We start from the raw sequence: 22036 nt of genomic DNA on the forward strand, positions 1-22036 counted from the left end.
CGCCGTGGGCGAGTTTAGGGCTGCGGCAGGGGGCGAGCGGCTCCGCTGCCCCTCAGGGGCACGGCGAGGAGGAGGAGGAGCGGGGACGGGGCCGCATCGCCGGTGAGTCGGGGTGCTGGGGGACGCGTTGGGCGAGAGAGCGAGACCCCGCTCGGTCGATGCTGTGTCTTGGCGTGGCTCCTCGCCTGCCTGCGGAGCCTTGCTCCACCCCTCATCAGCTAATAAAGCCTCCGCCGCGCCGGTCCCTCCTTTGCCACTGACTCACGGGCTGACCTAGCCCAATCCCCTAACTGCCCTGCACCTCCATGTTCTGACCTACAAAGCAGGGTTCATCCCCACTGCGCGCCCGCTTCCTTACGTTAGAGCGCCAAGGACCAAAGCAAACCCTGCGGCACTTTGCAACCTGCAAGTGATGCCTGAGGGGCAACAGTGGGTCCTCAACAGCAGCGGATGGGCTCGACTACCCATGCCCAGGGGTGTGTGGACCCCGGCTGTGGGTTTTGTGGGGGCCACGCAGTCCTCGACGGCACTGATAGGCAGCCACAAGTCAGCCACCGGTTGCACCCACAGACAACATCTCCCCAGGGGTTTTGCTCATGTTTTGGGGGCTGGGAAAGGGAGATGAGCCACGCGTGCTGTTCTTGGCACAGTGTCCTGCCTGCTCTGGTGCCAGGGAATGCCTTTGCCCTGCTGCCCTGGTGATTTGGCACACCTCCAGCACCCTGAAACCTGGCTGATCGAGTTTGGAAAGCAGGCCAGGGACAGCTGGGGAGGTGGAGGCTTTCTGGGCACCTGTGGGGCTGTGCTGGGCTCATCTCCACACTGGCCAGGGAGCAGCCCTGGCCACATCCTGCCCCCTCTCCCCTGGGAGAAGTAGAAGTATCCCTTTTTACTGATTGCTTTCAAAGACAACAGCAAAGGATGCTCCATGTGAAGGAGGACCGTGCCCCAAAGGGTCCTGAGGTGGAGGATGAGCATGCTTGTGTTGCAGTGGGGACCAGGTGACAGCAACCACCAGTATCCCTGTGGGAAGGCTGCTGGGCAGAGGGACCCATGGTGCACCCAGCAGCTGCAGGGGTCCCCAGGGAGTGAGACCCTGGAGCTTTGGGCCCCATGAATGGCTGTGGTGCCAGGCTGGTGCAGGCAAGGAGGGAAGCAGAAGCTGGCTCAGTCGTGGCCCATCACTGTCTGACGTTAGAGGTTATACAAGCCCATGCAGGCAGGGTGCTGGCAGCAGCATCAGCATGTCTGTGACTGGAGCTCTGCTCTCACTCTGGAATACTGTCTGCAGGAATGGGGACAGCCCAGCCCCTGCCCCATGCTGTGCATCCTTCACGAAAGCCCTGAGTGGCAGTGGCACTCTGGAGTGGTACCCACGGGGGAAATACAGGCTTCCTGGAGGAGCACAGTGGGCTGGGCAGCACCCATGGAGGGGCAAAAGCCAACTGGAGATGGGTGAAGATGGTCTTGGTGGTGTCCATGTGCCCAAGAGACACATCCTGGGCTGTTGGGGTGGAGGGCAGCAGGGTCTCTGGCAAGAAGGTGGCAAGTGCTCTGCTGTGGCAAGAGCAGGGCATGGGGACCAGTTGCCTGGAGTGAGTGGATGGGAGAGGGCACAGAAAAGCGAGGGGATGGCACTGGGACATGGTGCTGAGCTGGGTCAGCCCCATTCAGAGGAGCAGGAAGAGGCTCCCTGACCCTCCCCAGGAGGCATTTTGGAGGTGCTGAGAGGGGCCCCTAGGTGCCAGCGGAGCAGCATGCCTCCTCACCCGCCGGCACCAGGTGATAGATAAACCCTCGGTATTCAAGGCAGCCGGCCGAAGGCGTTACTCACCCGGCCCGGGGCTGCTCTCAGCCCCGCCAGGCAGGGATGCCACGTGCTCAAACCACCTTTCCCCAGGGAGCACCAGTCCTGCGGCTGGGGCCAGTATCCCCAAGCTGGGCCTGGTTTGACCCTGAACAAGGTGGAGGGGCTGGGCGCTGTGGGTGCCTCCTGGGTGGCTTTCCGTGCCAGGGGTGCATGAGCAGGTCCCCAGGTCTCCCCAGGCATCCCATGGACACCAGGGGCTGGAGGAGGTGACACAGGATGGCTGCCTTTCTCTCTGAAGGGGATGGTAAGCTTCCTTCCCCACCACCCCAAGGGCAGACGATGCCAAGAGCTGTCCCAGACTTGACAGCAGGATAAGGCTGTGTTGGGACTGAAGACTAAAAAAAGCACCTTTTTACACTGATTCTTCTCCAAAATGATTGGGTATTATTAATACCCAAAATTATTGGGTATTATGTGCTGGCAGCACTTGCTCTCTCTCCTCAAATGTCCTCCTCACCCCAGCTCCCCACCAGCCCTGCCACCAGCTGAGCCTTCCCAAGGGACTGAGGGCAACATGCCTGGCACTCCAGAGGGGCAGAGGATGGCCACAGGAACCCACTCACAATATCACTGTGGACTTGTCTTCTGGAAAGGTAATGTTGTTGACCACAGGACTTTTCACTATGGAAAAGGGAGACTTCCTGTTTGGGGAAAATGGAAGTCACAGGGATGTTTTTTGACATGGTTCTCCCCCTGTCAGGAGCAGATGGAGTGAAATCCTGAGTGACAAATGGTCCATGGGCTGGGGAAAGTCACTGGTCCATGTGCCAGGTGAACCTGGGGTACTCCATGGGGACTTTCCATCAGCTTCAAGGAGGTTGGTTTCACCCCTTTTTCCGAAAAACCATGAGTCTTAGTCACACTTCTCCCAGCAAATCACCCGGTTTTCCGGGGCCATCGCCTATGCCGTGTGCCGGAAGGCAACATCCTGCTTGGGAAGCAGGATCATGCCAGGCAGCAGAGTTATTCCCAGAACCGCCTCCAGTCTCGCTTAGCAAATCCCGCTATCAGCTCCCTGCCTGGCTCCAGCTGGCTGCGCCCAGCTGGGGACGTGGCTGTGGGACGACTCCTGTGTTTGTTTGTGGATCTGGCCGCCCGTGGGCTCTCTGGGCTGATAGGTCCCAGGGTGGTGCCAGTGGCACCTTGTGAGTCCTCTGTGCATTTTGGGGGAGCCCTCCGGGCTGTGCCAAGTGCCCGGTGATGCTCATCCGGCTGCCTGGAGCACCACGGGAGGTCAGTCTTATCTCGCTTTGCGGTCAGCTTGGTTCATTGTTGATTGTTCTTTTCCCATTCAGGAACAAAGTCAAAAAACAAACCCTACTCCTTTTTCTGCAGAACTGCTATCTGAGATTCTGTTTCCGCTGAGTCTCCATCCCACTGCCCTGGGTGCAGCTCTCCTGGGGCAACAAGGACCCTCTGGAGGGGCAGTCCCAAGCACTGGCCATTCAAAGGGCCAGAAGAGCTTTTGCAGAATGAAGGGACGGTTCAAGGGCTGAGGTCTTGGTCTCTTTGCACCCAGACTTCTCACTGTAGCCCCCTTGCCCCTGTGCCCTCCAGCCCAGCGACTCCCAAAATTGGAGGACTGGCAACCATGCAAACTTGGTGAGGATGCTGAGGATAGCTCAGAGGCCCCCAGGTCCCCTGGGCTGGCAGCCGCAGCCAGCTCTACCTGCCATGACAGCTCCTACCACCTACAGTTTATCCCTAACCTGGTTTCTATTCTAAGCCCTATTTTTTTTTCATGGGCCTCCTCCCTCTTTCGCTTTGCCCCAATTTGCCCTCCTGCCAGCGAGCTCCGGCCACCGCTGACCCCGATCCCAGCAGAGCCTCACTGAAGTTGTTAATAAAATGCACCATCAAGGTTGTTTGGGTCAGGGTGGCTCTTGCTTCCCCAGGCTGAGATTAAGGAGCAGCACCTTGGATTTCTCCACAACATGGTAGGAAGGTGAAAGCTGGAGGAATGGTGCTGGGGAGACTGCTTTTGTGGCAAAACTGGTTGCAGGATTAGCAACTTTCCTGGTATTTGTGTTTTCTTAGAAAGCTACAAAATGCCAGTTTTCAGGCACTAGTGATGGAGGATGACTCCTTGGCTTGGTGCTGCTGGTAGGGCTGGGGATGCAGCCATGTGCCAGCCAGAGCTGACCCTCAACCTCCTCCAGATATTCCCTTGGTGGACTGAGATCCAGAGCACCACTGCTCCAAAGGTATTATTAGAAGAGTCCCTGTTTTTCCAAGCTAACTGGTTTTATGGGTCCAGCCGTGCTGATGAAATAGCTGCCAGGCAGTGTGTGAGTTATCCCTCTGGCTGGCAGGGTGCATCTGGGCGCTTGCCTTGAAGAAGAAACAAAACTTCCCTCAGTGTGGTGGCACCTGTGAGAGGCAAGTTCGGCAGGGCTCTGGTGGGCTGCCTGTGCCCCTCGGGAAGGACGGGCTCTTCTCTGGGGAAGGTGGGCTTGGGACAGATCAACCCCAGAAAGTCAGTCCCCCTTGTGCAGGGCTTGGGGCTGCCCCATGTGTAATGGTTAGGGTGGACATGGGGGCTATTGGCTGGATGCATCCCCAAGCCTGGCAGGGAGATGGAGCCCCTCCGTGTGTGATGGAGCTGGGAGAGCAGACCCTCTCCCAAGCCCCTCGGCTCAACCACCACCTCCCCGCAGCAGCCAAAAGCAGGGAAGTAGGTTACAGCTGTGCGAGAACTGGGGAGATGGGGGTGCGTTCTTGGAGTCCGGCTGGATTTAGGCAGCCCTTTGGCTCCCAACCAGATTTCCAGCCTGAAGGAGTGACGCAGCGCATTGGCTTCCCACACCGACTGGGCGGCTCATTCCCTTCCAGGCACTGCCTCTCGGGCACGCCAGGTTACATCACAGCCCTGGCTGCCCTCGCCTCCCCTCCGGCCCGAGCAGCGTGGGATCGGGCACCTGCCTGTGGACTGTGGCACCCAACTGCTGTTTGCACCCAGGGTGGCACCAACCCTCCATGCAAGGGCAAAGTTGTCACCAGGGCAGAGCATGGTCCTGGGCACAGCGGAGGGCAGTGCCCATCCTGGGTGCAGAGGCAGCATCATGCAACCCCTCCTCTTGCCAGTTAAGACATTCATGGGCTTCTTAATGAGCAGGGAGCTTTCTGTCTTGCAGGGATTTCTGGTTTCTGTGAATTCAGCATCTCCTGATTCCACAAAGAACAACGATGGAATTAAGACACAGGTACTGGTCTGTGCTCACTTTAGATCTGGTTTCTTAAACAGGGCAAACACAAGAGCCCTGCCAGAGAGTGTCCATGTATTCCTGGGGGAGAAGGCAAGAGAGGCTTGGCTCCGAGCCCTTACCCTCCTTCCCAGCCTCTTTCCCTTCTGGCCCATGAAGCTGGTGGTGGGAGCTGTCAGGGAGCCCTGGCCCTGAAAAGCAGCCGTGGATAGCGGCACTGAGCCACCCCAGCAAACGGCCCTTGCTTGGCCATGAATCAGCTCGAGGTGACAAGTGCTGGGTAGTGCCGTCTCTGGCACAACCTTCTCAGGGTCCTCATCTTCCCTCTGCATGCCAAGAAGGTTGGAAACATCCCTCTTTCCTAGAGAGGGCAGAGGATGGAGCCTGGAGTTACCCTGCTTACACCAAGCGGTAAAAGTTTTGTGTGGGTGGATGCTGGGGAGCTGCCGTGGCTGGCCCCGCTGGCTTGGGCTTGGGGACCAGGTAGGCACCTTGAGGGGCTCGGGGGGCTCGGGTTGTGCAGTGCTGTGGTTACAAAGAAAAATGTAATTTTTGAGGACTGGAGGTGCAGCACCGTGCTCAAGAGTGTCTTTCTGATCACTGCCTGATGGCTGGTTCCCTTCTTGGGACTCATTGTAGTCAGGACGAGAACCCCAGCCCTCCAGGGTCACAAAAAAGCTGCCAGGCCCACGGGTGAGAGGCCTCAACCATCTCATGGTGGTACCACTGGCAGCAGGCTCAGCACTTTGGAAGCAGAGCAGGACAGAGCCCACGGCATCTCCACTGTGCGCTCGCGTTGGGTAACACCTGGCCAGGCAGTGACGCCACGGACAGGGGTGGGGGCAAGCAGTTTCGGTCGGGGCAAGAGCAGAGGCACCCAAACCAGTGATTACCTTCGCCCTGAGCTGCTAAGTGGAGGAAGTCTGTGATTAGTTGACACCTCCAGCCAGGCTTTGGAAATTAAGTCGCGCTGGAGCAGGGGGTGGATGACAACTCCTTTATTCATTGCTGATATATAAAACTGAAAACACAGTCTGGGTATGGTATCAGGATATTCCAGTGGTGGTGGCCTAAAGGGCCGGTGGTGAATATGCAGCAGGTCCCCTGGGGGCATTTGGGGTGCTCATGGGTGAGGATGGGTTTTGGTGCTGTGACTCTGAGCCCTGGGCAGGGCTCTGTGGGCTCAGGGAGGCCTTTGTGCTGGGTTTGGTTTTCATGCACAGCTGGCTTCAAATAAACCTCCTGCACCAGCCTCTGCTGCCCTGAGAAGGCAGAGACTTACACCTGGGGCTTGCCCCTGAGCTTTGGGATTCTTGTGTTTGCAGTTGGCTACTGAAACAGGGAGAAGGGAGGTGGTTGCGTTCCCCTCCATGATGTAGCTGATACCAGGCATGTGCTCGACCCCACGCAAGGAAGCGCCTCCCACTCTACACGGGCAGCCCTGTGGGTCCGTCCCCACTCTGCAGTTGGGGGATGCTAGTAGGTCCATCCCTGCAGCACAGCAGCACACTGGCCTGGCCAGGACATGGGGGACCATCGTCCCAACCCCAGAGCCAGGAGGGCTCAGGTCCTGCCACACCATGTGGCCCCTAAAGCCTGCAGCACCGAGGAGCTCAGCTGACATCGCGGTACCTGGCTGCTGCCGGGTCTTTTCATCCCAGGGTGAATATCACTGAGGTTTAGCAGAGTAATTCCTGACATGTGACCCCCTCAGCACACATCTGGGAATCAAACAGGGATGAGAAAAATAAGGCAGCGATACAAAGGGTGGTGTGAATGACACTGGGGGTGTGGGCCCTTTGTGGGGCTCTACTGTTCAGCCGCCTCCCTCTCCAGGTGTCTGGGCAGCACAAGGTGACATTGGACCAACCTAGAGCCTGAATAAGACCATCGACCTCTGTCCACAGTGCCTTCCTGGCAGCCCGTGCATGACCCCAGACAGGGCAGTGGGGCTTTGTCTGCCCCGTCTCACCGCCATCCGGTCTGTGCCACGCCGGCTGGCACAAACAGATCGGCCAGATTAGCCAGCGCTGGGATCCAGTTTCTTCCTGGAGCTGCCAAGCACAGCGGGAAGTTTTCCATTGCCCGAAGTGGCTGTTTGTGTCCTGCAAACAGCAAGACATCCTGGAAGGGTATTTATTTAAGGTTAAAAGCATGGCCTTGCCACGTCCTGACAGGGCTAGGAGCACGTGGGCTACTGAAGGGCTCCAGACGGATCCGGTATCTCACCACCCCTGTCAGCCCCGTCCCAGCCTGGCACCATCGGAGCTGGAGAGAGGCTGTGGTTTCACCCAAGGTCTTGGTCCCTGGGAGGGGACTTTTCACCCCGTGGGCTGGGGCTCGCTGGCTGTTCCACCCCCCCTGAGAGCTCCTTGCCCCAGCACACAGATCAGGCTCCGTCTTGCCTTTTGGGAGTCCACCAGCCCAGGGCTAAGCATCCCGTGGTTTTGGCAAAATGACAGCAAGAGCCGCCGCTGCATGGAGCTGCAACTCCCTCTGGTGCCTGCCCTGAGGCTCCCGAGCTTGTCCTTCACTTTTTTCTCATCCCAGAGCCCCAGGGATGGAGGGTTTGGGGTGCCCCAGCTGGCCGTGGGGCAGCCCCGGTGTGGGTGGGTGAGTGGGAACCGGGGCCGAGCTCCTGGCTTGGCAGCAGCCGTGGGAACTGCTCGGAGTGGAGGATGTGCCAAGCACCCTTGTGCCAGGGCCTGGATTTGGGGGAACAGAGCTCTTTTCAGGGGTGATGGAGACAGGGTTTTGCCTGCAGATGGAGCTCCTCACTCAGCCGTCAGGCTCAGGGAGAGGCTTGGGGTGAGGTGTTAAACCCCACGAGTTTCTCCTTCTTGAGGACACAGTGGCTCTGTCAGACCCCAAAAGGGAAAGAGGACCGTGCTTAGGCTCTCCCTGCTGGGGAGAGCACGGTAGTAACTAATTCCTCATTACATTAATTACACAAATGTGCTTGGCCTAAAAGACAAGGAGGGGGAACCCCACTCAAACTAGGGTATTAAAAAAGCAAATCCCCCAGCCCCAGTGATGGCAGAAGTGGGGGGAAGGTGGCTTTGGGGTGTCCAGCTGTGGCAGCCAGGGGAGAGGTGGAGGAAGGCGCACAGGATGGTTGGCTGTGGGGCTAGAGGGTCTGCCAAGGGGGCTCTGTCCCCGTGACTTTTGCAAATGACTCCTGGATTTGGGACTGGAAAAGGCCCCATTGGGGGCTGCAGTGGGTTCTGTCCCACAAGCTGGGGGGACCCCAGGGGGATCGGCTGGGAGCATTTGCAGCCACTGCGTCCTATCAGCCTGGCATGTGTGCCCTTGTGCCATGCTAAAATGGCGCATTCTCTCCTCATTTGGGAGCAGTGACATGGGAGGACAGATCCTTGGGGCTCCCTCGGGGCTGGCAGCTGCCTTCAGAGGCAGCGGGGTCTGTTTGTGGGACCCCCGTACTGCCTGGGGCGAGGGACGGCTGCAGGGTCGGCAGCTGGCGGCAAGAATTTACTGCTCCAGGGATTACGCTGATCCCCTCCTGCTGCCCTGCTGCATGTTGAAGGATTTCTGAGTCTTTAATGTGTTTTTCCTGCTAAATTGGAGGTGTTTGCGTTCATGGTGCAAGGGCCAAGTCAGTATTTGTTTTCATCCCTAAAGTCTTAGTGGGGTCAGTGTGATGGCATGGCATGGCCTGCGCATGGTGGAAAATCAGATATAAACTGGGGTTTAAAAGTTTCTTTTGAAAATGGAGCTCTGCAAGGCAGCAAGGAGGCAGATTTAGGGCTATAACCCCAAATCTGCCAGCCTTTCTTATGGCTTTGCAGACTCTCTGTATGGCTGCTGATCTCTTGTGAGCATTGTGACTCCCACCTTTGCTGCAGCTCCCAGGAAGAGGCTCTTATGGGTTGGACATTTTTCCCCAGAAGGCAAAACTCAGCCTCTCCCACATGATTTTCAACCTATTATTTCTTCTCTTCTCCCAGGAGGTCTCGGGTCCCAGTGGCAGCACAGGACTGAGCGATGCCACGTGCCTGTCTCTTCCTGTGCATGCTGGCATGCTCGCTGCCAGCTGCAGTGGGACCCTGATGGCTCATGCTGGTCTTGGAAGTGTGGCTGATACTCACCTCCTCCTCGGTTGCCACCACATAACCAGTTCTGCCCTGTTCTGCACTTGTGCAATGGCAGCTCCACCACTGCTCACCTTTGGCCCCACCAAAGAGCAGCCCAGCACCCTCAGAGCAGGGCTTTGTCACTGTGCCACCACCATCCTGCGCAGTGACATCCTAGGTGTGATGATGGTAATGAAGTCATCGTTCAGGAGTGGACCCAGCAGCCCCACCTGAAGCACCCGTCGGGTCTGACATCCACCTCCCCCTGGCCCAGCAGCACCCATAGGTGCTCTCCCGGCCACAGGCTTCCCTTGCTAATGAGCAGGTAATGAAAGCCACACTGTGTATCAGAATTAATCACTGACCCAGCTGGCTGCAGCCAGCCCTGCAGCTTGCTGGGCTTCAGATGCTGCTGTAATTCACTAGCGCTCTTGGCTTTGGGAATTTTTCATGACACAAGCTCTTACAGTCAAAATGAAACCTCAGCAGGTCTCTAATGCACCCTTGGCTCTGTCCCTTTTGCAGAAGGTGTGATTTTTTTTTTAATTGTTATTAATTTTTGTGCAGAGTATGACAGTCCTCTGGGGCTTGGAGAAACTTGGGTGCAAGGTTTGCTTCCCTGCGAGTCGCTGCAGTGATGTGCTGTTACTGGAGGTGCTGCACCTCTCCCAGTTTGGGGCTGGGGTACCCCAGCAGTGGGTACAGCAAACCAGCCTTGTCTATGGACTTGTTAGATGTCAGCGTTCATCAAGGTTTTGGTGAATCAGTTGACCTGATTTTGTTTTTGATTAGAAGAAATAGCAAAGTAAGAAGGAATCCTGTACCCGGTGAGAAGCGATGTGTTTTTGGCCTTCCTCTGTAAAGAAACTGGGATCAGGAGGTCCCAGACTGTGCACAGGCATCCCCAAAGCTTTTGGGGTGGCTGTGCTGTCTCTGAGTGATTAGTCAGGAGGCAGCAATGGAAAAGGGAAGAAATTCTTACCAAATTCCTGAAAACAGCCTGGAAGAGAAGAGGGACACTGTGGGGGTTAGGGCTGCGTGCCGTGGCTGCTGGGCACAGCTCTGGGGTGACCCGATGGGTGCCCCTGAGCTCAGCGTCCCCCCCAGCACGGAGGAGGGTGCCGAGCGGCTCGGCAGCAGCAGTTGGGGCAGGCAGACGGGCAGGCAGCTGCGCAGCCGTGCACTGCCCCCTCCTTCCCGCAGCCTGCTCCTTGCCGTGGAAAAAGGCCGGTTTTCTCCCCAAAACGGCTCTCAGGCGGGACAGGCTATGTTTGCTCCTGCTCCCCGGCAGAAGCGAAACCCTATCCCCGTCCTCGGTGCTCCGCTTGGGTTTCTTGGGGCTATTTCTGGCACTCCGTTCCTTCGTCTCCAGCATTTCCACTGCCTCTCTCCATCATTTTTTCCACTCCTTCCCTCCTCCGCCGCCCTTGCCTCCCCGTGCCCTCGGCCCAGTGTCCTCCCCATGGCCCTGCCGCAACGGCTGCTCCCCGAAATGGGCCGCCAGGGCGGATTATTACCATTGCTAATCTGCATTTGCCCTCCTCCCTGTCCTCCCCTGCTCCTCCCTTCTCCAAATCGCTGCTGTACAGCACCGGTGTGCGGTGCTGCGCGGGCTGGCCGGGGCGGCCAACGCCGGGAGAGCCACCGTGCCAGGGCTGGCGTGAGTAGGGGGCTGCGGTGGCCGGGTGGTGGCTGGGGTGTCCCTGGTGTGGGAGGCTGGGTGGCTCTCTGGCTGTCTCCCCCGTCTGCGTCCTCCTCGGGTTGTTTATTATTTTTCCATCACTGCCCTTCCCGTGTCCTTTAGAAGGAGCCGGGAAGCCCGTCTGCAGTGGGTCGGGGTGCTGTGGGTGCTCCTCCGTGGGTGCTGCCCTGAGTGGCCTCTGCTCAGCAGGGAGATGCCGCTGGAGGATGGGGACCCGGTGAGGCAGAGGGGACAGCGGGTCAACGATGAAGTCAGCAGAGCCGGGGACCCCCTGCTCCACGGCACACCAGCACCTGACAGCAGCAGGATGGAGGCGATGGCAGAGGGCAGGGAGCCGGGGACAGCGCTGGGTGGCGGGGACGTGATGCCCGGGGGGACCCCACAGCGAGCAGGGCGGCACGAGGAAGCCCTGATGGCCGAGCTCTCGGAGCTGGTGCAGAAGGTGGTGAAGAGCAGCAGCTGGTGGGAGCGGCACGGCGTGGACATCAGCATCCTTGCCTGCAGCTTCCTCCTGCTCCCAGCAGGTAACACGTCTCAGCCCTCCCAAACTGCATCCAGAGGGGTCCCAGGGGGTCCCGCTGCCTCCTCGCAGCTTTTGCACTGCTGGTACAACTTTGTGCTGGAAGCCTATTAGCAGCCTTTTAAGTCTGTGACCACTCGGTGCCATGGGGCACCCTGACCCCACTGGAAACCCATAGCAGGTGATGGCAGCACCTGGGGTACAGCCTGGGGTGAGGGGACAGTGCCTGGGCAGATGGGCACACAGCAGGACAGGGAGCAGCATGTCCCATCCATGTCCCGACATGGGGCAGGGAAACTGTAGTGGTTTTGGTGACAGTGGCCCTGGCCGTGGCTGGTGAGTGAGACACGGTTGAGCACGGAGCTTCAGCAGCACAGTTGGAAAGCTGAAGCTGGTGCATTCTCTTGCTTTTGAACTCCTGGGGATGCTGAAATCCTGTCAGGGTCGTATTTGTCACCAGTGGGATCCCAGCCAGAGCTGTGGGATGGGACCAGCAGAACCTGGTGACATCGCAGCTGGAAGTGGCCAAACCTTCAGCATGGTGGCGAGCGTGGCTGGTCCAGCCATGCAGGGCAGTGTGGAGGGAAGCTTTCTGGCTCAGGCAGTTTAAATACCTGTAACTATGTCTGAAAAACAGGTTTAGGGCAGTGGCTGGCATGTTTGGGTGTAGCAACAGCTCCAGCCCAGCCGTGAGCAGGGAGAGGTGAGGAGGAGCACGAGCTCCTGCCCAGCTGGTTTCTCTGTAGGGTTCCTGTGCCTGCGGTCAGCCCAGGCCACCCCTTTCCTGGTGGGTGTCCTCACCCTCGGCGTGGTGCATCACACCTTGACTGTGAAGGGCAGCCACTTGGCCAGCCACAACGCCTTGACCGAGTCCAAGTCCTGGGGCAAAGTGTGGGCCATCTTCTTCATTGAGGTGAGCAGGGATGGGGGGTTCAGGTATCAGCCCACCCCCCCGCCCCCCCCGCCTCATCAGCACCTTGCCAGCACCCTCAAGCCCATCAGGAACAGCCACTGTTCATCTTCACAAGATGAATCCAATTCCTGATCCATGTGCAGCAGGGTTAAATGAAAAGCGATGCTACACCAGGGAGCATCAGGATCATCCCTGCTTGTGGGGCTTTGCCTGGAGGCAGCGGGGTGGGGGCTGAGCCCCCAGCTGGGGGTGGCTCCTGTGGTGTTCTGGGCTGTGGGGTTTTGTGTCGGTCTTGGCTGTGGGGGTGCAGAGCAGGATAATGAGTTGTGGGGAATGGTGGGAATGGTTTCCAGTGCTTAACTTTTAAGAAGTACATTTCCAGACTGGCTTGGAGTTTGTGGGATGCAGAGCATCTCCCCTGGGTGCAGAGCATCTCCGCTGAGTGTGGAGCATCTCCCCTGAGCACCTCTCCTCTGAGTCCAAGCCAGGTGGTGCTTGACCCTGGTGCTGTGGCTGTTGGCATCTCCTCCTTTCTCTTCCCTCCCAGCTCTGCTCAGCTTTCACGGTTGAGCAAGCCACATACAACCATGTGAAAATCCACCATGGTTACACCAATGTCATCGGCCTGGGGGACTCCAGCACCTGGAAGCTTCCTTTCCTGAACCGCTACGTCTACATGTTCATCGCGCCTCTTGCAGTGCCCATCATAACCCCTCTGGTTGCACTTGGTATGTGTCTCAAACGCCTTGGGATGGGGTGCTGGGTATGATAAGCTTGCTACCATCCAGGTCTCACCCCACCAAAGGGTCCTGCTTCATTTGGAGGCATCACATTAACTACACCAGTCCATGGTGGGACACAGGGCTGCAGTGAAGGCAGGTGATGTTGCATCTGCTTCAGGGAAGGCATCTGCTTCATCCCTCTGGTGCTCAGAAACGCTTCACATTTTCTTGTGTTGGAAAAGCCATCATGAGCCTGAAGTGCCCTAGGTTTGCTCACCCTTGATTCAGACCCTTGGCCATAGCAGGGTTCAGCATCACATGTAGGTCTCTGGCTGGTCAGAGCATCACGGTGACTTTGCTGACTGCATGGCAGGTGAAGGTGTGGGGGTCTGCAGGGGACAGGATGCAACAAGCTTGGGCAGATGAGGCAATGGCTTAGGGAAAATAATGGTGCCAGAAAACGATCGGGGAGAAGAGCCTAGAAAATAGTAAGAGGCTGAGGAGGCCCAGCCCGTTGGGCTGAACACACAGCTCAGGGCAATGCCAAAAACACAGACAATGACCTGGCAAGTTGTAAGAAATGAAGATGCAGCCGAATTCCCATGTGATGACGCACAGTTGGAGCCTCTGCCCCACTGCCCTGGGGGAACTACAGGCCCCAGCCCCAAAATCCAGCAGGTCAGCAGGGCTGGGGTTTTGGGCCAACCTGGAGGGTGGGGAAAGGGAGATGAAGAATGGGATGGGCTGTAGATTTATTGTCATGCCAGGCAGTCCCTGGAGCAGCAGTGGTGGGGAATCATCAGCACCTTGCCCATGTGCTGCCTCTTCTTCCTTGCACAGATTTGTTGAGGAACGTGGAGTGGAAAGCAGCTCTCCGGACCCTCTGCTGCATGTTTCTGGGTCTCTACTGCCATTACTGGGTGCTGCTCCACGTCTCGGGCTTCCAGTCACCGTGGTCCGCCCTGCTCTGCATGCTGCTCACCCGGTCCCTCCTGGCCCATCCCTACATCCATGTCAACATATTCCAGGTAGACACCTGAAGCTCCAGGATGTCCCGATGGCACTGGAGATGGGCCAGCCACCACCCAGCACTGGTGACATAGCCCTGATGCTGCTGGCTGGGGCTTGTGTCAGCTTAAGGCGAGCAGCCTCTCTTGTCACGTCCCTCGTGCTGATGTTGTCATGGGAAGGATCAGGCTGGTGGTCCTGGAGTGGAAAGTGGTGGCCCTGGGAGAACATCAGGGCAGATGGGTGTGAAGGGCTGGAGGGTCATGTCCTCTGTGGCGGCTTGCAGGACTGGGGTTTGGTGTGTTTGTGTGTGTAGGTGGAGCTGGTATCACAGGTCCTGGGACAGTGAGAGGCTGGTGGCTCAAAGTGGGGATGCGTTGTGGGGACAGAGCCTGAGTGCTCCTTGGTGGTTCCGTGGACAGACAAGCACAGGATGGGGTGACTTTAGGGACAAACCCAGCTCGGGGGTTGCAGGCAAATCCAAAAACGTGGCTCAGCCTGGCTGGCACTTTTCGTGCCCTCACATGACTGGAGCAGTGGTTGGCTCCTCTGGGAAGGGTCTGGGGGTTGGCGGGTGCTGCGGGGTGCCCACCCTGCCTCTCCTGCAGCACATCGGCCTTCCCATGTTCGCGGCTGATCGGAAGCCCAAGCGGATCCATCTCATGAGCCTGGGCGTCCTCAACCTGCCTCGCAACGCCCTGCTCGACTGGTCCTTCGGCCACTCGCTCATCAGCTGCCACGTGGAGCATCACCTCTTCCCCAGCCTCTCTGACAACATGTGCCTCAAGGTGAGACAGCCCTGCGGGGCAGACCAGCATGTTGGGGGGTGACATGGGGACGAGACCATCCATCTTCCTGCCACCAGAACCCTCTGCACTGCTCCCCCCATGCTAGAAACTTCTCACTGCTTTGCAACAGCCCCTAACCCACCTCCCTCCATCCCCACTCTTGTTTCTCCTGTGTTTCCACTCCCTGCTCCATCCCCTGGTCACCATTCCAGCCAGCAGCAACCTTCCAGGATCCTCCCAACTCTTCCCTTGGGAAAGCATCTCCAGCACTGCATAACCTGGCTTTTGGTTCAGCCAGCGTTCAGGCAAAACCCCCCATAATTTTCATCATGCCCTTACTTGTTGCTCTGAGGTGGGGGGTGTGTTCAAAACGTGGGCTCTGAGTGCTGCCCCTGCTTGAGGGCATCCCAGGGCAGGTCCATGCACTGCCCTTCATCATGGGATCTCCACTCATTAAATGCCATGTACTTATTTTCAGTCTTAGGTCAGGGGAAAAATTAAGTAATAGTAATAGAGGGAGCAGGAGCACCAGGGGGTTTTGGGTCATGCCCTTTGCTTGAGCTCAGGGGGCCGGTAGGACCTGCCTCCCACAAAGGTGTGTTTCAGGGAAGGGGTAATTAAGCTGGTAGCAGCCTCCCAGCCCTGCTGCTGAGCTGGCTGTGTGGGCATGTGGGAATAACGATGGGTGCAAGTGATGAGCATGCGTGGCTGGCACTCGTTAAAAGCCTCATTAGAGCATCTCTCCTAATCCAGAGCCGTACAAAGGTGTTTTACAAGGGTGGAATCCCCGTGTTGCTGCAATCAGAAACCACCTTCCTCTTAATTTTCATGGTAAAGATGTTCTTGCTGGTGCTGCGGTCTCCAGCCCCATTTTGGGCATGTGGGACGGGTTTTCTGGGCACCTTACGGGGAGCTCGGCAATGCCTCAGGCTGGGAACCTTGTACAAACACTGGGGCATCCCCCATGGAGGTGATTTTGCCTTTGTCTTTGCAGATCAAACCCATCGTCTCCCAGTATCTGAAGCAGAAGAAACTGCCATACAATGAAGACACCTACATCTCCCGGCTCCAGCTCTTCCTGCAGAGATACGAGGAGCTGATGGTCCACGCTCCCCCCATAACGGAGCTGGTGGGCATCCAGTGAGGACGGGGCCCCAGGACTCGGGGGGCTGTTTCCCATGGGGCACTTGTGGCAGGGATGGTTTTAGCAGGATCAGGGCTCACAGACAAACGCCTCCATAAAACCATCACGTAGGAAACATCTCTCCCTGATGTCTTGCTTTTGGCTAGATAATGATGCACAGAGCCACTGCAGGAGGAGAGCTGGGCGGTGCAACGCCGGGGACAGGAAAAGAGGGGGGTGTCCCCCAGTTATTCCCAGCCAGGGCTTAGTTTTATCCACTCTGCTTTCACGCTTAGGGAGAGAAAACCTCCATCTGCTGGCTGGGGTCTCCCTGCAGCAGGACCTGGGGGGCTGCAGCTGGGGATGCGGCACCGTGACCGGAGCTTCTGGAGCTGGTTTCTGGCTGAGAGCTGCCAAGATCCGTAGGAAGGGGCTGAAAATGTGTGGTCGGGGGCTCAGGGAAAAGGTTAATTGTGGGGAGGGGGTTGTGTCACTGCTGCCTGCACTTTGCTTGACTTTTGGGGTAAATCAGTCCCTTGTAGGAATAATGATTTGGCAAATTCAGCCTTAACATGTTGAAGTGCATCTTCTTTATTACTGGGTTTTGTTGCCAGAGCAAATCGTGCTGGTATCCTGCAGTGCCCAAGGCAGGGCTGGGGGAAAGACCCTCTCCCCTTGTGGGGTATCGGTATTGGTGTGCCAGAGGTGACCCCAGACATCGTAATTGCTATTGCGAGTTTAGTGGGAGAATCACCTGCTGGAGGCTCTGGCCGCTCTCCAGAGCTTGGGAGACTTTTCCTGCTTAGGGAGGGTGAACTCGGCCCACTGAGCCACTGCCAGTGGGTGGGATGCTCACGTGGCCAGTTCCAGCCCCCTCTGGGATGACGTCCCTGGCTTTCCCAGGGCATTCTGCTGTTCCAAACCTGCCAGACCTATGACAAAGTCCAAGCGTAGTGTCACAGTGGGGAGCTGGCAGCGGAAAAGACAACTGGCCCAAGTGGGACCAACACCGAAGTCAGTGCTGGCCCTGAGCTTTGGGAGGCTTTGCTCTGAGCCTGGGGTTTTGCTCCCTGATTCATGCTGTCCCCCCGACCAGGACTGGACCCCCTCAGCCTCACAACTGGGATTTATAGGGCTCTACATTGCAAATGTGTCCTGAGGCACAGGGATGCTCTGCTCTGGTCCTGGCCCGTGGCAGAGTGACGGCTGCAGGAGACAGTCCATGGTATTTGTCCTCCCATGTTCTCCTTCACCGATTGCAGGGACATCCACTGTCGAAGGGTCCCCATGTGGCCACTGTGACGTGGGGCTGGAGCCGGAATGGCCACAGCATGTCCTTGTGTAGCAGATCCAGACTTGGAGGTGGGGAAAGTTGGGCCTGGATCCATCCAGTGTGACCCCTTTGGCACCAGAAACAGGGAATTACTGATTTATCCTGGGCTGGGGGCCAGGGGATGCTGATGCCCTGGGCTGGTGGCATTGCTGAGTCACCTCTAACTGGCCCCATGCAGGTTTATCAATCCAGAACATTGTGAAACATCCAAAGGGCAAATTCTCGCCCTTTGAGCATGGGTTATGTCGGGTCTATAGGTGGGGAGGAAGCTGTGGGAGGTGGCTGGACCAAATGGCCTGAGTGCTCCTGGGGGGTCACCCAGGGCTGGAGGGTGGCAGAGACCCTCCCCAGAGGTGCACTCCTTCCCTCATGATTAATTTCTTAATTGAGTATCAGAGTTAAATTATGCTAAATGTGCCAAATTAGTGGCGCTCCTGGCTCCACCAAGGAGGGGGCTGAGCACGTATTAGAGGTGCTTTTGGTTCAGCTGGGGTAATCTGAGCCTCACGTGTCCCCATTTGTGGGCACAGAATGCTCTTTCTCCTCCCCTGTTGCAAAGAGATCAATCCCAAAATGTTTCTAAGCATTGGTGGGAACAACAGCCCTGTCCTCAGCCGGATTTCATGGATATTGTTTAACGCAGTGCCATCTAAAGGCAAGTGTTCACAGGTCCTTCAGCCAGCGGGACGTTACTTGTGATTTGGGAAATATGTAGTTTATTCCCTGTCAGAAGTGGCAGATGTAGCAGAGGTTAATGGGGAAAAGGGAGATTTCTGACTTGTGCTTAGAACCCCGCAAATTTCTGCCTCAAGTGATGGCCCAGATTTAAACTCAATGCTTTTTTTGTGGATGATATTAATGCTGATATTTGGAACTGTGCCTCCAGCCTCGCCTCTCTGAGCAATGAGTTGGTAATGGCTGTGTTGAGCTAAGGCTGGAGGCTCTGAGCACAGGCACTGAAGCTGTCGGAAATCCTGGTCCTCATTGCAAACACCCTGAAGGAGCGGATGCAGACGGAAGCATATGGCCAGCTGCCATGCTCAGCATGCCTTTGCAGAAAGCCATGAACTCATTTTCAAGACTGTGCGAGAAAGCGTGTGGGTTTTATGACCCTTATTAAAATCAGCTTCTAGCTGTAAACTCCTCTCGGTCTTAATTGCTTTTAAAAAGCCCCGTTAGTGCTTGTCTGCATGCTTTGGCATCTGTACAACCCTTAAACATCTCCTGGGCCCACAGAGAATGATTTTCCTGCCTGGAACATTGCTCAGGGGCTGAAGCAAGATGGGGTGCTCCTGCACAGGAGGTGTGGGTAGTTTGAAATAAGCCGAGTGATGTGGATTAAGGAGGAAATAAAGCAGGGACCGTGGGGGAGGCTGGGGGGAGCTCTGGCAGCAGCATTTATCCGCTGCCTCCGGCACTAGTGTTTTATCCTTTACGGAGGGGATGCTGTGGATCCCTCCTGGCCAGGGGTGGACGGCTGCGCAGTGGTGTGCTTAAACTCAGTCAGAGCTTCGGTTTCCCGCGGAAGACCTCCGCAGTTAATCACTTTTGGCAATAAAGGGGCACAACGCACTTAGCAGCCACCGGGATGGTGCTGATGGGGGAGCCCCAGGCAGGCGGGATACCGCGGAGGCCTCGCCATCGAGAGCGGCGGCAAGACCGGCCGCGAGTCGGCCTCTCCGTCCTTCCTTCTCTATGGTACCGCTCGCTTCCGGCCTGCCGCGGTGGCTACTGCGTGTCGCCATTGGCTGCCGGCTAGGGGGCGGGGCCACGCGGCGCTGAGGGGGCGGGGTTATGCTAAGCAGCGCGCTCTCCCGTGCCGCGATTGGTCGGCGGAGAGTAGGGGCGGGGCGGCGGCGGTGGCGGCAGCGGCGGCGGCGGCCGGGATGGGACCGGGCGGCGCGTGCTGGAGGGGCGGTAGCGGTGAGGGGCGGGGCCTGGCGGCGTCACGGGGCAACCGGCACCGGGGGGGAGGACACGTGTGCTGGGCTCGGCGGGACCGGGGCTTCGGGGGCAGCCGGGACCGGGAGAGCCGGGGCTGTGGGCCTGAGCGGCTGTGGGCACCGTGCCCGGCAGGCCCGTGCTCCAGCCTTGGGGAAGTGAGGGACGCGGGGCCGGGGGACACCGTGCTCCGGGGCGGGAGTACTGGGGCTTCGGTACCCTTAGGGCCGAGACCGGGACCGGGACGCCCCTTCCCCTGCCGGTGCACGAGGCCGGGGGTGTCTCGGGTATGGTGCTTTCTGGTGCCCTTCTCCGGGGCAGCAGACAGCCCCTCTGGCACCACCGGCCCCATCCCGGCCCAGCCGTAAGCGCCAAGGCCGCGGGCTTGGCCCAGCGCGGGGGCCGCTGGCCTTGACCTCGAGGTGTTTCCGCCTCAAACCTCTCCGGGGCCGCGTCGCCGGGCTCGTACATAAACCCCGACCGAGCGCTGCCGCCCGGCTGCACGCCATGGCCGGCGCGGGGGGACGAGTCCCTCTGGGTCGGTGCTGGGCTCGAGGGAAGGGCTATGGCCAGCCCTGGGAGTCGGCACCTCCTGCGGCCTCATGTCCTCTCTGTCCTTCACACCTCCAGGTCTCAAGCGGTGGCTGTCCTCGTCTGCCCCGGCTCCTCGTGTCTGCGTGGTGGGCAGCGGGCCCGCGGGGTTTTACACGGCTCAGCACATCCTCAAGGTACCGGGGTGGGATTTAGCCCCGTGTGAGGGCAGGCACCTGCCTGCTGAGGGGGGTATCTCCATGCTGCCTGGCTCTGACGGGGTTGGGGAGTGGTTCTGTGGGCTCCTGACCCCACTCCAGCCAGGTCTGTGTTGTTGGGGGGCTGCTTGGGGCAGCCCAGACCTCACTGGGTCCTCCTGGGCCCCTTCGCCTGGGGTGGGCACTGCTGCCTCTGTCCTCCCTGCCCCGGGGCCATTTGGACCAGACCCAGGCCTGGCTGGGTTGCTGTAAGTTCAGCTCAAGTGATTTTTCTAGAATCAAATAAGCAGCAGAGATCTGCCTGGCTTGGAGCTGTTGTCACACAACAGGGGTGACATTAACTGTGTGTTAAAGGGAATGTGCAGGACCTGCCCTCCTGCCTTCCTCAGTGGAATTAAGGTGCACGGGTAATCCTTTACCTGGTGTCTGTAATCATTAGTGCTTTGGGCAGTCGGGTCTCTGTTGGGAAATGAGACCTGAGCACAGAACTGGGCTGCTGGCACCAACCAGAGATGCAGCAGCTTAACCCCGTCATTAGACTGTGCTGTGTTGTCTCCAGTATGTGTTGGAAAATAGCTGTTACTAAGCCTCAGGGACAAATTTCAGGGCTGCTTAATCTCCTGGAAGAGGCTGACTCAAAATACAAGATAACAAAAGCCTTGCAGCAAAACATCTGTCTAAAGCTCCGACCCTGAGGTGACTCAGCTCAGGGGAATCTCAGGGCACGGGCACCTCTGTGGGGGCCTGGCAGCCAGCCTGGCAGGCTCACCAGCACCCAGGGTGCTGCTCTGGCTGCTTGCTAGCCAGTGTGGGGGCTCTTTTGTCAGCTTCCCGGGTACTGGACAGCCAGCAAGTTAGTGGGGAAGAGGAGCTGTGGGGTAGGTAGGAGGATGGCGCTCCCCACAAGATGTACTTGGTGGTGGTTGGGGTCACGCTCTTCACTACACCTTGCGGTCTGAGCTGGCAGTAACAGGCACAGCATCATCGTGTGCATGGAAGAGTCTGGAAGAGGCTGTTTCTGGCTCTGGGATCTTGATGCAACCTTCCCTCCTGCTCCATATTTCCCTCAGGAGCAGGCAAACGTTGTGTGTCCCTCCTGAGCTGCTGGGCTCATGTGGCCTTTCTGTCCTCATCCCTTAACCGTGACTTCCTTCTCCTGCAGCACCACGGCGGGGCTCGAGTGGACATCTTTGAGAAGCTGCCTGTTCCCTTCGGGCTCGTCCGTTTTGGGGTGGCCCCAGACCACCCCGAAGTGAAGGTTGGTGCTGGCTTCCTCCCCTTGTCTGTGCAGTTGAGGGTGGCGGTGGTGGTGGGTGCAGGGGAGGCAGTCGCTGTCCTTTATGGTGCCTCAGGGCTCGCTGTGGTGTGGAGCTGTCACACTGGAGACGTCCAGATCTCCTCCTTGTCCGTGCTGAGACCCAGCAAGGCCGTGGCTGGGCGATATGGGACAAAGAGGGCTCTGGGCAGTGGGTCAAAAGAGGGGCTTGTGATGGGAAATGCTGCTCCTGGTGCTGGTCAGTCTGGCCTAGAGCAAGACCAAGGAGCACAGAGGGGTTTCTTTGTACCAGGAAACTATGCTGGCAGGATCTTGCCTGCTCGCTGCAGTTGCTGTTTGCCTTTGATCAGTCTGTGCCCCTTCTGGGTGCCTGGGAATGCACAGATCTGCTATTAGGGGTGATGGAGTTGGGCTGTAGATGCACACCTGGGCAAGGAGAAGTTCAGCCAAGGAGCTCTTTGAAATCAACCATTTTCCTTTGCCTTGCAGTGGGTGTGAGTTGTTCCCAGGTTTATCTGCTGTGTCTGACCTGGGGTGGAGGTGGTTGGAGTGGTAGGACACAGGAGATCCAGATGCAGCAATATCTTGTGATGGTTTCCTCTAATCCCTGGACGTCATCAGACAAAAATGCCTGGATCCCTTTGAGCTGAGAGAGGAGGAGTGGACATAACGGGTGTGGGTTTGGGGCAGTGTCGCCAGTACAGTGGTATCTGTCCTATTACCAGGCTGAGTCCAGTGGGAGCTGCAGGGGAAGAGGTGGTTGTTTTGCTGTGTGGCCCAAATAGCTCAGAAAAAAA

General features: G+C 57.9%; 1 protein-coding gene across 4 annotated transcripts in view; it reads left to right on the forward strand.

Moving 5' to 3' along the window:
* Nucleotides 1–15: 15 nt before the first annotated feature.
* The window catches only part of FDXR (ferredoxin reductase), a 29703-nt gene continuing 7682 nt past the window's right edge, over nt 16–22036 (forward strand). The window contains exons 1-9 of one of the 4 annotated variants that reach the window (XM_074922016.1): nt 16–102; nt 2333–2463; nt 5005–5073; nt 11053–11390; nt 12133–12299; nt 12847–13027; nt 13862–14049; nt 14638–14817; nt 15812–17290. In XM_074922016.1, coding sequence (XP_074778117.1) covers nt 5057–5073; nt 11053–11390; nt 12133–12299; nt 12847–13027; nt 13862–14049; nt 14638–14817; nt 15812–15961 — 1221 coding nt within the window. In that variant the 5' untranslated portion in view covers nt 16–102; nt 2333–2463; nt 5005–5056 and the 3' untranslated portion in view covers nt 15962–17290. Of the gene's footprint in view, nt 103–2332; nt 2464–5004; nt 5074–11052; nt 11391–12132; nt 12300–12846; nt 13028–13861; nt 14050–14637; nt 14818–15811; nt 17291–19129; nt 19197–19721; nt 19753–19844; nt 19943–21125; nt 21222–22036 lie in introns of those variants that run through there. The other 3 variants (XM_074922013.1, XM_074922014.1, XM_074922015.1) reach the window with 3 other exon arrangements.

The sequence above is a fragment of the Athene noctua genome, chromosome 18 (genome assembly GCF_965140245.1).
Source record: "Athene noctua chromosome 18, bAthNoc1.hap1.1, whole genome shotgun sequence".
Classification (NCBI taxonomy): domain Eukaryota; kingdom Metazoa; phylum Chordata; class Aves; order Strigiformes; family Strigidae; genus Athene; species Athene noctua.